Source organism: Scomber scombrus, chromosome 6 (assembly GCF_963691925.1).
Source record: "Scomber scombrus chromosome 6, fScoSco1.1, whole genome shotgun sequence".
NCBI classification, from domain to species: Eukaryota; Metazoa; Chordata; class Actinopteri; order Scombriformes; family Scombridae; genus Scomber; species Scomber scombrus.
In genome coordinates, this window is record NC_084975.1 from 22,265,545 (window position 1) to 22,281,683 (window position 16,139).

Below are 16,139 nucleotides of genomic sequence, written 5' to 3' on the forward strand. Positions count from 1 at the left end.
TATCGCTGCTTCTTTGAACTCTGTGTACAGATTTTTTTAACCATCCGCTGCAGCTCTTAACTCACTGAAGATCCAGCAGCTGAATGGCCAATTTCTCTCCACAGATACTGGATCTTCAGCACATTTTTTTCCTGGGTTGTTCAAATGTAAAGTGAATATTTCAAAGAACAAGGGACCGGCACAGTTTTGTACACTGCCTGACTGCCTGCCGCTGTCGTCTGTTGTCACCTTTTTGGATAAAGTTATCGTGTTTCTGATTAGTTTCAAGTCAAATCATGTTTTGCACCGGCAGAGGTGCGACAGGCAGAAATGCCTTGCAGGCGACGAACACCTGTGCTTCCATCTCTGCCAGTTTAGTCTGATGCTTCTTCATATTCTCATTACAGTCACATCTGTCATTTTGAGATAGTACTGAAGCGTTTAATCAGTCAACAGAAATCATCAATTTAATTGTAACTTATTAAGCACCAATGTCAAACATTGGTTACTCTGTTTAATATTGTAAACTGAATGTCTTTGGGTTTTTGATGTCACAAGCAATTTTGGGACATCTGGGATCTTTAAGATGGGAATATTATACTATTTTTATGTTTATAGATTAAATGATTAATAAAAAAGAGATAAACACATTAATTGATAATGAAAATAGCTGTTTTAAGTCCTTTTTTAAAAGGAAGACTGTTACACTTTATGGCGTGCTTTTATCTTGTATTTCTCTGTGTGCAGTGACACAGTGAAATAAAAGCAGACTGATAATATTAAGTTTCCTGACTGATGACTCATGAACGTTTAGAGGGCAGCCTGGGTGTTTTCCAAAGACAAACATCTCTTAACTTTTTTTCTGCTGTTTGCCTCTGACTGACTGAGTGAGTCAGTTGTTGCATCTCTGGACAGAATTCAGGAGTTATATTTGGAAGACAAAAAGCCCGTCAGTGGGGAATATCTGCCAGGCAGAAAGCCCCGAGGGACTGTAATACTCATAATGTTTTCATGTCAAGGCTTTACTCATCAGCATGGCAGACAGACCGACACATGTCCAGATCTGCAGCAGTAGTGGAGTCATGATTTCTGCATTGATGTCACAGGGAGAGGCTGCATGTAATAAACGTCTCCAAATGTCTTCTGTCTTGATTTCTAATCTCTTCCCGCTCCTAACACAATTTTACCTGCTCTCTCTCTCTCTCTCTCTCTCTCTCTCTCTCTCTCTCTCTCTCTCTCTCTCTCTCTTTCTCTCTCACACTCTCACACACACACACATACATACAGTCTCTTTGCTCTCACAGACAGTCACTCTCATGCACGCAGTAAATGCGGCTGGAATGTGTGATGTGGACTCGATGTGTCCCAGGCTAGTCCTGCTCCATTCAGCAGCAAATCCCCCCGGTTTAGGATTTGCTTTTACAGTCCGGTGTGCCAGGGACTGTACTCCAAACTCACCCATAAGAATCTCTCACCGACTTGTCATGTTTTCCCAGCGGGAGGAATGTAAAGTAACGTGCCCGAATGAGCTGAGTCATAATTAACGCCAGAGTGCTGATTGGTCCGTGTCAGCGTTTATGAGTTACCTGGTGATCTAACAAGTCTTCAGTTTCCGTTTGGCTCTTGGTGTGTGATTGTGAAACATGGCTGCAGGCAGGTGAGGTGTTTTCTTGTGAATTAAAGGCAGTTTACATTACAGATCTTATCAGGCCTCATCAACACTGCGGCTCACAGATAGAGGGATTGCTCTGCTGAAACGAGACATATCTCTTCTTATCTTTGACTTAGTTTTGGTTACAACCGCTTCTCTATTTACATTTTTAAAAATTTGTCCTCCTCAGGCCTCCCCTTCCCGAGAGCTCCATGGAGAAAATGAAGCGGTTCAAGCGACGTCTCTCTCAGACGCTAAGAGGCAGCCACACCATCGACGAGTCGCTGTCTGAGCTGGCCGAGCAGATGACCATAGAGGAGAACGGCCTGAAGGACAGCGGTGGGTTTTATGAGCAGTTTGTGATGATTGTTGTGTGTAGAGTCTTGTGTGTAGAGACTTTTTTCTTCTGGACAAATAAACGATTGTAGAGGTCATCAGAATTATTTCTGTTTTTTTTAGTTTTCTTCCCCTTTTTTGGACATTTTATTATTTTATTAGATAGACTCTAAACGGGGATGTTGCAGCTTATGATGCTGACCACTAACCACATTAGCCACAGCTTTTTAGGCTTTACATATATGCGATACGGCAATATGTATATATGTTGGAAAAAGATGACGATGACAGGCTGCATGAGTTATGCATTTTAAAACGTACGCTCCAGTTAACTCTTTAACTTCATCACCAAATGAATGACCAACGTAAGCACAAGGGACATTTAGTGTAACTGTTACCATGTGACTTTTACAGAGAAGCCTCTGAGTTTTATTCAAACATCAGACCGTAAAATTGACAGCACATTTATGTGATTAAGTGCATGTCTGAAATGGGATTTAGTGGCCGAGTTTCAATGTACTGTATTATATGGTGCTTTTTATACAAAAATCCAAAAGAGTTAAACTGCTGAATGTTTTATATGGCTTCAAGGGGTAATTTTTAGCTTCAGCTCGCACAGTCAGAAAGTGTCTATCTTGAGTGCTTGTTGTTTTTCATTTGTACCGTCTTTTACCCTTGACTTTTTATCAAAGAGCTAAATATGTTCTTACATGGTTGCTCAGTGAAAAAAGAGAGGTAGGGAGAGTTAACGTCCTGGCAGCTTTCTCAAGGCCCATATGCACTGAAAGCGATAATTGACGCGCCTCATTTGATGCTCCTACGGTGCACTGCAGGCATCAGATTTGAAATGCCAACACCACAGAACCAACACAGATTTGTCCTGTTGTCTTACTGCTGCGTGAGTTGGATGCATTGAATGAATGAATGAAAAGAAGATATGCAGAGGATTAAAACGAAATTAAGAGCGTCTGTTTCCTCAGTTAATCGTTCTGCTGAGTATTTATTTGTGCTTTATAACGTAACCGCCATGAAACAATTAGACAACAATTTATTTCTCTCATTCACTCTACTGCTGCTTGCTCTCCTCTCTCTCCCTCTCCCTCTCCCTCTCTCACTATTTCTTTCTTTTTCAGCTGCAGAAAAACAAACAGGCTCTGGTTTCTGCGTCCTCATTTGGTGCTCTAAAATTAAAACAAGGTCAGAGTAGGGCAGTTTGGTGCACCTCATTATGCTTTCGGTGCACGTTCAGCCATTTAAAAACTACAGGTGTGCTTCGAAACACACACATCAGATGCTTTCATGGCTTTTTGTGGCCTTCACCTCCACACAGCTGGCAGATCTCAGTGTGAAGTGGATTTTAATATCAGAGAGTTACAGAAATGGCTGTACGTCCTTCCCCCTTAATCTGATCAGAAAGGTATGAGGAGAGGAGGGGGAGTTTTCAGATCGTATTCAACCTTCTGGCAAGCAGCTCTGACAGAGTATACAGCTGAAGTCATCTAACATTGTGTACACAGAAAATAAAGGAGACTTTTACCTCCGGGACTCTTCCACTTCACAACTCTGCGCTGACTTTGTTCACCCTGTGCTACATGACAGTTTATTTGACTGTAGAAACACGCTGTTCCACACGTGCAGATACAGTTAATTACATCATTCACATTGATCCCGCTGTAGGTTGCGGCCTTCAAGGCGTCAAAATAAGCTTATCTGCTGCTGATATTCACAAAATCTGCAGCGAGCGAGTGAGGGAGGGAGCGATGCAACCACATTGTTGCCATGGTGCCCAGGGTCTGGAAGAATTCTAGAGTTTCCATGACATTGCCACGGCGACTTGGATGACTTGATGAAACCAGCCAGGCATCTTGATGCATTTCCCCCCTCCTTTTTTTTTTTTTTTTTTTTTGCATCTTTCAGCTCTTCTTCCTCTCTCTTGCCCACCCAGAGCTTTCCCTCCCAAACTTCTTTTCAGGCCTGTCCTCAGTTTTCCTCTCTTTTCTTTTGTCCAAATGAGGTGTTATTTTCCCTTCTTCCATCAATCAGATCGTCCAAGTCCACCCGCCCCCCTCCACATCTCCCTCTGAGAACTAACTGGACTTTGTAAAGAGCTTTTTGTATAGTGATTAACACCAGGTTTGGCCAGAGTGTTCTGTGCTTGGTGAGTGGGGACACAGAATCGTGTGTGTGTGTGTGTGTGTGTGTGTGTGTGTGTGTGTGTGTGTGTGTGTGTGTGTGTGTGTGTGTGTGTGTGTGTGCGTGTGTGCGTGTGTGCGTGTGTGCGTGTGTGCGTGTGTGCGTGTGTGCGTGCGTGTGTGCGTGTGTGCGTGCGTGCTAGCGACCTTGCGTGAGGGGATTTTAGCAGCCTGTGTAACAGTAAGTAGAGTAGAGAGGAGACAGAATGTAGTAGCCAGATGAGATGTGATCTGAACTCTGTGATTGGGGAAAGCATTCTGGTCCTGATCTGATTATGTAACACTCATAACTCAGGCCAGCGGCGGCAGCATCTGCAGAGAGATAAGGGAGAGGTGGCATCAGGACCTGGATATTACATGAGGAGGGGTTTATTTTCATTTTCATGTCAAATCTAGGAAATGCTTGATTTGTATATGAGTGAATTTTGATGCAATTGTGTGTGCAACAAATATATAACAAGAAACTACAACATTTTGACAGTTGGCAGAAATATTACGTAGTGAAAACGCTTTTTATAGCTAAACAAGATCTGTGCACCCACAGCACGCTGAGTCCATCTCGAAAAAGGCGGCCTGAGCCTTGTGAGCTTAATTTCAGCAATAAGATTTAAGTCTGAAAAATGCATCGAGAAATTGAATGACACTGGAAACTGGAGGCCAGATAAATGACTGAACTATTGGGGGTGGTTTACATGATGACGCAGCTTGCTGCCTCTCAAAGCTCACGAATCTTGTTAACTATTTGTTATAGGCTTTGTAGATATAAAATGAAGCATGACGCTGAAACTACATGACTTATTTCCTGCCTGGGAGTTTTTGACACATTTGACAGAGCGGTCGCCATGTTTTTCCAGTTTGAAGATCAGGACAGATGGTTGATGACAGCCCATTTGTCTTATCAGGTGTAGGAAGGGGTTGTTTTGACATCTCACTGACGGAAAACACATTCACCTATTGTGCTGCTTAGCAGATGGGACGTCAGCCCCAAACATGACTACAGTGACGGAAGCATAATTAAACACTGGCTATAAAAGATCATTATCTTTTTTATTTTGTTTACAACCAGACATCCTTTATAAGGGTCTGGTCACTGACTTTTTCTAGAGTAGGCCGATGAGGATAAAATCATCTATCGTAGTAGTAATTTTATATTGTGATATTGATATATGTTGTGACACAGTTCTTTTTTATTGAAAATAAGTTGAGAAGTAACCAGAGAGGAATATGTTATTGATCAATCCAGCAAATTAAACACATGGAAAAATCAGTATCTCTCTTTAAAAATCAAATATTGCCATCAATCAGTCAAGTATTAACAAGATATTAAAGGAATAGCTACCATAATTGAAACTATAATCACCCACCAGTTGTAACCTCTGATATATATGTGATTAGTCCAGCCTCGACACACTTACACTAACCACTCCACCTCTGTTTATGTATTTGTGTGGATGTCTTTGTCAAATACTATATTGATCGTACACATTAAAAGAGACAATCTTAGCAGTAAATGCTCCATAACTTCTTTCATTTTGGCTGATGGAAATATTTCCTCTATGACTGCCCTTGTTGCTCATGTCAGACAGTGTCCCTCTGTTGGAGCACTGACTCTCTGCTGAACTGCTTCACCGTGGCTCCATTTTTCTCCACACTGTCACTGTGGGTGTTTTTAGTTGGTGCTACTGCATAATAAATCTTTTTAATTCTGTCAACCCCATTCTTGCTTTTGGACTAATGCCAGTTTCTCTGACCAAACTGCACAGCTAAGACTAAAAGGCATTTTGTTTACTTACTGGAGACTCTCTCACTTCTCAACTTTTGATTTTGTCGACTCACGAAGGCCACACTACAGCCGACAGTATCACAAACTTTGATAAGATTTTCATGTGGATTTAATAATTCATTAAAACAGAATTTAAAAAACTGTTAAAATAATTGAAGATTGAACACTAATGTTTATATTAGTGTTCATATCACAGCTGTTAATAACTTGGCCTGAACTACAGTGTGTCTGTGTACATTGTACGCTGTTCTCAAGACATTTTATTTGCTCATCAGTTTTTTACTGTAATTGTCTCAGTTTCTTTCTTCATTTTCTCTGCTTCTGAACGTACACACCTTTCGCTGCTCGTTGTTCTCAGGCGTGTTTTCACTGTTTTACATTTCTGGCCTCTCTGTTTTAAACCTGCCATGAAGAAGTTTTCCTGCTTAAATCTATATATAGAAACACCATGATTTTGTCAGAGTTTTCTCTGCTTAGCATGCAATGGACTATCTTTCTCATTCACAGCACTTAACATATATAACATGCAAATCTATGTTTCAGTAGATTAAAAGATAAAACCTCTTATGTAAGGAGCATTTATTTTGTGCCGTCTGGATTTCTGCTTCATGCTATTGCATCAGATAGCTTGTAGTCAGTTAGGAAGCAGTTATGCCTAATATCCTCTCTGTCTTCTAATTATAATGAAAATGTTCCATTTTCTTTCAAATAGTTTTATTGGTGTGACTTTGATTTGTTAGAAAATTGAACTTACATACTGTACATATACATACAAATCTGTAAAAATAACTAAGAAATATGTGGAAAATCAATAAAATCATATGACCTTATAACCTCTAGCTTACAATTGTAGAAGATGATAACCAATCATTTCTCATTTATCAACATTTCTCTATTGATACAGTTTTTCATAAAACAAACACAATTTAATGGTTTACATGTCAAAGATAAACTCAGAATTACATTAGGTGAAACAGACTTTCAGTGTGTGTGTTGATGCACAACAACCTGAGGGTGTCAAATTCATTAGACATGAAGACAGACAGAGTCTGTATTATAGGTCAGAAGTATTTAAATATGTGGACAATGAAATGCAAATTGTGAACCTTTTAGTGACTTTATGCCCCACAGCCACATTCATATGCTCAGAAAGCCACCGAGCTCTGTGGATACTGGATAATTTTTTTTTTTGTCATCTCTCCTCTTACAGAGCCCATAGTGAGGAATGGTCGTCCTCCATCAGCCCACAGTGTTCACTCCTTCCTACATCAATACACAGGCTCCTTTAAAAAGCCGCCGCTGCGGCGGCCTCAGAGCGTCATCGGTGGAGGCCTGGGCTCCCTCATGGTCATGCCTCGCAACGGCAGTCGCCTCGGTGAGACACGGACACACACTCCACATCCGCACATCAGTTAGGCACATTTAATATTAGTTTTGCCTCAGGCTGAGAAAAGATGTTTAGTGCAGAACATTTCTTTTGTGTCAGACTCTTGTGGCAAACAGTGATGACATTTAATGCCAGATTTTTGCTTAAAATTCTGTCCTCATGTAGATTAACCTCAAAACTACATCGTCCTGAACATTTTTGAAGCTGTTCAGCACGCACACTGAATTGCACATCGTGTGAGAAAACAAACCACAGCTAGAGGCAAATGTTAGTGCAGACACACACACATCTACACATCAGGTCAGTCATTCCTGTGTCACACAATACGCTATCTGTTAAAAATGAGACTAAAAATAATGATTTTGGACAGTTCCTTTAAACCAGCAGCCTGGATCTGCAGCCCAGGTACAATATTTAAATTCATAATATTCCCTCATAGAAACATAGAGCCTGGAGTAAAGGGCAATGTGCTTCATATGTATTAAACCTGAGTTTGTTTATTCATGGGGAAATTACAAGATGATTTATGGATTTGTCTTGTAAGGCCCTGCAGCGTTGAAATAAATTCAATCTATCAGTCAAACTTATTAAACTCAGTATACTTCTTGTGTTTATCCTCTGCTCTGTACATCCAGGAGCTTGACAAGAGCAGACAACTCATAAAAGTGTCAAGAGTGTTTTTTCTGTCCGTTCTGCTGTTGAGATCATCGGCTGCCCTGTTTCCACAGACCTGAATCCATCTGTCAAACTCAACCTCTCATCCTCATTTTTCTCTCTCTGTCCCCTCTCTTCTTTCTCCGCCCCAGATATCGTCCACGAGAACCTGAAAATGGGCTCGGACGGAGAAAGCGACCAGGCGTCGGGAACTTCCTCCGATGAGGTGCAGTCGCCCACGGGTGTTTGTCTGAGGAACAGAGGGAACCGACGCATCTCTGCTGAGGTGAGCTACCCTCCTCCGTGTCTCCAGACTTTCTTTGTCCTTATGTTGCCTCTTTGCTTTTCCAATCGAGAACATGTTGAAGAATGTGAGTCACTGGCTACCGTTAACAAGCTTTGACGTTTGTAGAAAAGGTAGGAAAGGTGCATTTTGATTAAATCACTGAAAAAATAAAAGTTTAACAGTGGACGTTTTTCTTTCCCTGCACGAAGTTGTATTTAATGATGTGTGCATTATAGCTCTGCGCTGTAACTCAGCGTAGGCGTATTCTCATGATGTGTCATGAACACGCAAAAGTCCTTTAGCAGCCCACATATTCTCAACACGACACTCACACACACACACACACACACACACACACACACACACACACACACACACACACACACACACACACACACACACACACACAGTAACTCCACATAGTGCACTCCTGAAGATGCTTTTGAAATCTGTTTTAAAAAGGTTTCAGAGTCGCCGCCATCCACCCAACTTACTCTGTGTCTCTCTCTCTCACACACACACACACACACACACACACACACACACACACACACACACACACACACACACACACACACACACACACACACACACACACACACGGTCATGGGCAGCCAGATTTTGACATTCCTCTCGTGGTTACATAATGTCAACACATTATGTTAAGACTTCTTGCTGTCATCATTATAATTGTTATTATTATTTTGTTGTTGTTGTTGTCTACACACAGTTTCATTGCACCACAAACATCTCTTGAATCCAGGATGTATGATTTTTTTCACATACACTATTTTAAATATAATATGATGTTATTATCCCAAAATAATAAAGTTGAAAACATAAAACAACCCATTTTAAAGATTAAATGGACACGGCTTGTACCACAGCACGCTGAGCTCTGTTCAGTGAAGCATATGGAAAGACAGACGCGCACAGAAATGCAGAACCCGATCAAGAGTGAAAGCTTTAATCCAGCTGGCTCACATGGACACATGAAAGGCAGCTTGAAGTAAGAGGAAATAAAACATTGCTGCATCTTAAGCTTAAATGGATTAGTTATATTAGAATATTAAAATGGTTGCACAATCACAGTTATTTCCTTTTTAAACAAGAGAAGGTCAAAACCTAGTAGATGGCCATGTATGAAACGCTGGAGGGCTTTTAATATGAAATAGCGGCTGCAGGAAGTGGCAAACAAGCCCCCAGGAAATGTGCTGGGCTTTGACTGTTGCTAATATGACATAGAGCCTTTCTCAATATCAAGTATTTGGTTCGACTCAGTAGGACACAACCTCCGAGGACAAGAACATAATCTCACCTGGAAGCTCCACAAACACTTTTTTTCTCACAAAGGAATAACCTCATTGACAAAGAGACGCAGTAAATTATGTTATTCAGCCTGTTATGTAGTTATAATAAAAATTCAAACTGTTATGTAGCTTAATAAAATAAAACAAAATTTAATATAGGCTGATTTGTTCATTTTGAAACTTTTATATTTATGTAAATGGGTTGATATGTGTACATGTAGAGCCCAGATGCAGCGCTGTTGTTCTGTCAAGTAAAAAACAAGAAGCTTCACTTTACATTCAAACTAATGTGGCAGCTATAAGTGTTAGATTTCATCCGAGACCAACATTTATCATCCAAAAAGAATTATATTGTGTATCAAACTGCTGCAGAGACATTAGTGCCAGTAGTAAATGAACAAAGAGCTGCACAGATCAGTTCATCAGATCATGTTTTCTCCGGGGTGACGATGACCAGCCGATTATCGCATAAGCCAGGCTGTTAGCAGCTTAGATGACGGCTGGTTGACCAGCCAGTGGATCCTCACATCTCCGAAAACATTGGAGCAAATTTACAAAAAGGCAACATTTGGATGAACTGAGCACACATTGGGAATCTAAATAGTTAATTTTTAAATGTAAATGTTGTATGAAAAAATATTAAAACTTAAAAAGTGACGTATTAACAGTCATACAATGAAAATACAATGAAACTCCGCCATTGCTGCTGGTTGGTGCGAAATGCATTCTTGGGATACTTGGCTTCGGCTGACCAATGGTGTAACTACATCACTCAGTCAGTCAATCATGGACATTTATGTTTATAGGGCTGACTGACCCTGCTGTTGTGGTCCAGCCACAAATCACTGATTTCTGACATTGACTTATATTAATCTGTTCGACAAAGTGACATCAGTGTTTAATGTTTTCTATTATGCATTTGTTTAATGCGTAGCATAATCAAGAATTTAATTTAATAACAAACAAAACAGGCCTAATCTAATCAGACCCATGACATGATGTTTGGCTTGTAGTGAACAGTATCTTCTTACTGTGTGTTTAACTCTTTCTCTACTACGAAGTTGCAACTCTGTCCTTTCAATCCACCTTAATGGCTCCTAATGGGATCTTAGGATGTACAACTGGTATTAACTACCTGTTGGTTCATAGTGAAAGTAAACTTTTGACCTTGTACATCTTTATTTACTCTTTTATTAAGTTTAATATTCTCAAACACACAGAACTAACATGTTAAGAAAGTAGATTCATAATCACTTATCATTTTGTGTGTTTAAACTCAGTTGTCCTTTTTATGTTCAGCATTGCTGTTTTGAGTCTTCAGTAATAATCATTATTTCACTCAATGCATATTCACACATAAAGGTGGAGCTGAAAATGTTAAACCTTCAGATAAAAGTGTCAAAATACTGAGTTTGAGTTAAGTGATGTGAGGTGTGTCGAAGCAATCCCATTAAGAGCTTTTAAGATACTCTGAAGAGACCTGGTTGTTGCTTTGTAAAAACACACACACACACACACACACACACACACACACACACACACACACACACACACACACACACACACACACACACACACACACACACACACACACACACACACACACACACACACACACACACATTAAATACTGTTTAAAACTTTAAATAAAATCATAACATTGCATTTGACCAATTTAAAATGTTGTAATGTTGAATGTGACCTATTTCAGTGTCGGAAATGAGCACATTTAAAAACTAGAGCAGAGCAGCATTTCCTTTTTGTACTTGCATTTGTGTTTTGAATGTGCGGTTGATGTTGACATCTTGCCAGTGAACCACATGTTGCACAGTACCTGCTGGGTGATCAAGGGAAGGCAGATCTTGTGATTGAAGAGCACAAACTTTCCCATCCTCTGATACTGTGTTATTGGTTAATTTGACTGCAGGACCTTTGGTGATTTACAGGCGGATAGCAGTAGCTGCGCAGACAAACCGAGCATGCAAGACTGCAAGGGGGAAGAAAAAAAAACCTAACGCGTGGTTAAGCAGCTTACTCCCTCTGGGGCTTCCCACACACAGTAACATGACACATCACCCCTTGCTGTGTATTGACAGCATGTGCAAGCAGTACACCAACACTTCCTGTGTTTCACAGCGGACGAACCAAAAAGAGTATTTGCACGCACACAGGAGTTAAAGCTTTCAGAGGGATAGAGAACTTTTTATTAATATAATACTTAATACTTTTTTATATACATTTACTCCAGGACAACTTTTCAGGCTCACAAACCTTTTCTTCCTTGAATCTCTGTGTACACACAATCGGTTGTGTTCATATTCTTCTTGCAGCTTAACAAACACTCTATTCATTGTTTGTGTTGGTATGAGCAGCGTGTTTGGCTGCAGGCTCGTTGTTGATGGAGTGATCCAACAGTGAAATCACTGTGCAGCCCCGTGGTTTTGTCTTTGTGCTGCTGTCACACTCAGAGGAGGGACAGTAGAAGAAAAGGAGGACAGAGGAAGGAAGTAAAGAAGGAAGGAAGGAAGTAGGAGGAAGAGTGAGGAAATCCCTCCGTCTGTGGTCAGGTAGTGGATTGTCTGTCTCCTACTGGGGAGGAAACAGCGCTGTTTTGGAATTACATCACAGGGATTACTGTAATACGGTCCAGATGGGCCCCTGTTGTAACAGATTAAGGCGGGTTGATTGGACAACTGGAGGGGTGCAAAGGTCAGGTGATGGATGGCATCACTTGCCCTGGGGACAAACAACCAATCATGTCGCAGCACACAGAAACCATTAAAAATACAGATACAGATGCATGTCATGATAGCCAAACCAAGATGACCAAACCAAGCTTGTATTATTTATATTACTTCATTTATAAATTCAGCTTCAACATACTTTTACACAATCTCACCCTACATACTGTTGGACTAAGAAATCCAGCATTAAAATATTAATCTGACAGGGATATCTGAATGGGTTAATCTTTTGGTTTATAAAATGTCACATAAAAGAGATAAATGTTAATCACAGTTCACACAAAGCCCACGTTGACATCTTTAAATCACTTGTTTTGTCCCATCAACACACCAAACAGGACAAAGAAAACCAGAAAATATTCACAGAAAGTTTTGTGTGTGAAACATTTTTGATTAAAAACTTTGTTTAATAATTTAGAGAATAGAGAATCTCAATAAAGTATTTGGAGCTGCAATAATTAGTTTGAGATCCACTGCTGAAGGCAACTGCAAGGGCAAACAGCTGAGTCACTGTCCTGTTTGAATAAAAGGCTGTAGGGTCAGAAGTCAGCGGCTCTCAGTTACAGATTTATCAACGAGCTCGATATTGAAATGAGTTCAAAGTTGCACATTGTTATGTGTTGTTGTCGTCGTCAGAACAGAGGGGTGGAGCAGTGGGGTGTCACTAAGTGTCCAGTGTTACCTCAGAGGGGGTGGAAGTAGATTTAAAGCAGCAGAGAGAGGCCGGATTAAGAGTAATCTAACAAAAAGAGGCAATGCATGATGGGAAGAATCCAGACGTTGTTTTCTGAGTGTTTTGATTTTATGTAACAAGTCATTAGGATCATGCTTCAGTACTTTGTTGCTCTGGGAAAGACTTTACCCTGAACTCTTAAAGGGCTCCACAGACAACCTTTATTATGTGCACAAAACTGTATAGACTCACTGTATTTACACACACACACACACACACACACACACACACACACACACACACACACACACACACACACACACACACACACACACACACACACACACACACACACACACACACACACACACACACACACACACACTGCCCTCTCTGTTGACCACTGAGCCCTAAAGCATGCCGTCTAATGCTGGTTCTTACGGATTCTGCTTGTTTATTCTGGGTTTCTGCCATTTTTGTGTCAATCATTGGTATTTATTCAGCGCTTTCGCTGTTTGCTGAAGGTTTACTCCTGTTTTTTCAGGGTGTTACACCATGTTTACACTGTTTTTAAATCAGGTCTCTGTTGTTTTTATCCATTTGTGTGTATGTGCAGGATCTGAACAAACGTCTGTCCCTGCCCGCTGACATCCGGATACCTGACGGCTACCTGGAGAAGCTGCAGCTGAGCAGCCCGCCCTTCGACCAGCCACTGAGCCGGCGCTCCCGCAGGGCATCACTGGTGAGACGGAGAGAGGAAACGGAGTGTGGGTGCAGAGGAACAGGGAGGGATGGGTGTGGTAGGAATGGAGGAAGAAAGTGATGCTGGGACAGAAACATTTCAAATCATTAGAAAGGAGACAAAGGGCGAAAGAATACAAATTATTTTTTTCAAGGAAATCACCACAGCAAGAAAAATCTGTTTACTCACTGAAGTGCCCTTCGAGGATTAGTCTTGTGTCATTATCATTCACACAATCAGAAAAATGAGAACTGTTGGGGGGAAAAGTATTCAAAATGTATTTAATGAGAAGTAGTAATACAACAGGTTATAAAGTGAAAGTTGTGCATTCAACTCATTAATTTTAGCTAGTGGGAATGCGTTCCACTTTCATTTCAGTCTGAGTCAAACTCACTTGTTAATTTATTAACTTTTGAATTTTGAAAATCAGTGGAAAGGCTTATCAGAGGCACTTAAACACATTGATGCAATAATCCAATACTTTTATAAAACAGTACTGCTCATCCATTTAAGACATGGCCCACCATGGTCCAGTACACCCGAAGTTATTTACATGATAGCTACCTCAGTATAAACTGTATGGACAACTCTGTGATGGTTGACAAATATTATATATAGTTTTATCATCACATCGTCACATCATGTTATCTGCATTCTGCAGCTTAAATCTGCAGAATAAGTAACTAATAGCCATGGTTGTCAGGTAAGTGTTGTTAAATTTTCCTGTGAAATCTAGTTGAGGAAAATTCTGTAAAAAAGTGTCAGTACCTCCAAACTGTACTTATATACAGTTCTTGTTGCCCATGTCTGACGGCGAGGAGAAGTAGTTTGAGAATCCGGAGAGAAAAAGGGCCTGCAGAGCGATAACGAAGGCTTTGAGAGTGGCGTTTTATTTAAAGGCAGCAAGAAACAGAAATGAGAGTGAGAGCTCACGCCTCGTCCTGAGACCGTCTAATCTCACCCTCTCAGCCTCCTGTCATGTGTTTACATTGCAGCTCAGTATTCATTTGTCAGCAGCCTGAATAATTGGCTTTTGGTTTTACTTTGAAGGTACATCTGTCAAAAGGAGGAACAGAAGAAAAGTATAAACACTGTTTCACCCTAGTCCACTACGTTTAAATACATGTTCCCCTGCAGAGCTGTTTATAAAGCACTGAATGGCTTTAGTCCACAATATGTGTGTTTGACATACTGAAAAGCTACAAGTCACCCAGACCTCTCAGGCATCTGGCAATGGTCTTTATGCTGTTACATGCAAAAGCTTTGCTGAGATGTGCTCAGGCTCCAACGTATGTTCAAAACAGACTCAAATCTGTTGCATTTAATGAACGAGTTTTGTATCTCAGTTATTAAATAGTTTGTTTTTCCCCAAAGCTCACATTGATGCATTTAGACAGCTTCTTATGTGACTAAACCCAAAGTTATTCAATGTATTGTCATTCATGACAAAGAAAAGCATCAAAAAATGACTCAAAATCAATTGATTTAAAACAAGTATCAAATATTATTTTTCTGTTGATAAATAATTGACTAATCATTGCTGCTCTAAAGCACATAGTTTTCCATCCTGGTTTATAAATGCTTTATAAATAAAGTTAGCCCTCCCTTGTCTATAAACAAACACATTGTAAAAGCCAACAGTCATTTGTCACAAGAGATTAGCAGTGATGGTCGTTGGGGGCTGTGTGACCTCCTTACATCCCCCCTCTGTGGCTGCAAGGCCGTCATAAGGATTTGTCGCAGTGTCTGTAAGCTTGTCAGTGCTAATAAAGACGCTTCCCTCATTAATAATGTTTGTCCTTTTCTCTCCTCCAGTCAGAAATTGGGTTTGGGAAGCTAGAGACCTACATCAAACTGGACAAACTGGGGGAGGTACGTAGCCGTTCACCTTGACTTCTTCTCAGCTGTTGATGTTCTTAGAGAAAGCGAGTTCACTTTAACCCCTGACAGCCCGCCAGAGCTGCTCTTTCAACTGTTTTTCTTCTCTTGCTGTTCTCCAGGGCACATACGCTACAGTGTTCAAGGGGAGGAGTAAGCTGACAGACAACCTCGTGGCGCTAAAGGAGATCAGACTGGAGCATGAGGAGGGAGCGCCATGCACAGCTATTCGAGAAGGTACGAAGTGTTTCGACAATCGCCACAACTTCCTCCATTTATGTATAATGTTTTATAATAAGCAGCTATCTGGTCCCAGTCACCAGGCATATTTGGGACATTTACTAAAACGTTTTGACCAAAACAGCAGGTTTCCATCCACAGTCTGACATTAACACCCACCGAGCGCCAAATGGGGTTAGATTTTCCGTTTGGTGGGTAAATCTCAGAAGGCTATCCACCACACTGGCGGATAAATGAATGTTTGTACCAAAATAGTCATTTAATAAAATATCTGGCATTAATGC

General features: G+C 40.7%; 1 protein-coding gene across 1 annotated transcript in view; it reads left to right on the plus strand.

Moving 5' to 3' along the window:
* The window catches only part of LOC133981875 (cyclin-dependent kinase 17-like), a 31,839-nt gene that overhangs the window by 10,435 nt on the left and 5,265 nt on the right, over positions 1–16,139 (plus strand). The window contains exons 2-7 of the mRNA XM_062420736.1: positions 1,821–1,969; positions 7,152–7,316; positions 8,135–8,268; positions 13,612–13,737; positions 15,553–15,609; positions 15,738–15,852. Of these exons, the coding sequence (XP_062276720.1) occupies positions 1,843–1,969; positions 7,152–7,316; positions 8,135–8,268; positions 13,612–13,737; positions 15,553–15,609; positions 15,738–15,852 (724 nt within the window). The 5' untranslated portion in view covers positions 1,821–1,842. The remainder of the gene's footprint in view (positions 1–1,820; positions 1,970–7,151; positions 7,317–8,134; positions 8,269–13,611; positions 13,738–15,552; positions 15,610–15,737; positions 15,853–16,139) is intronic.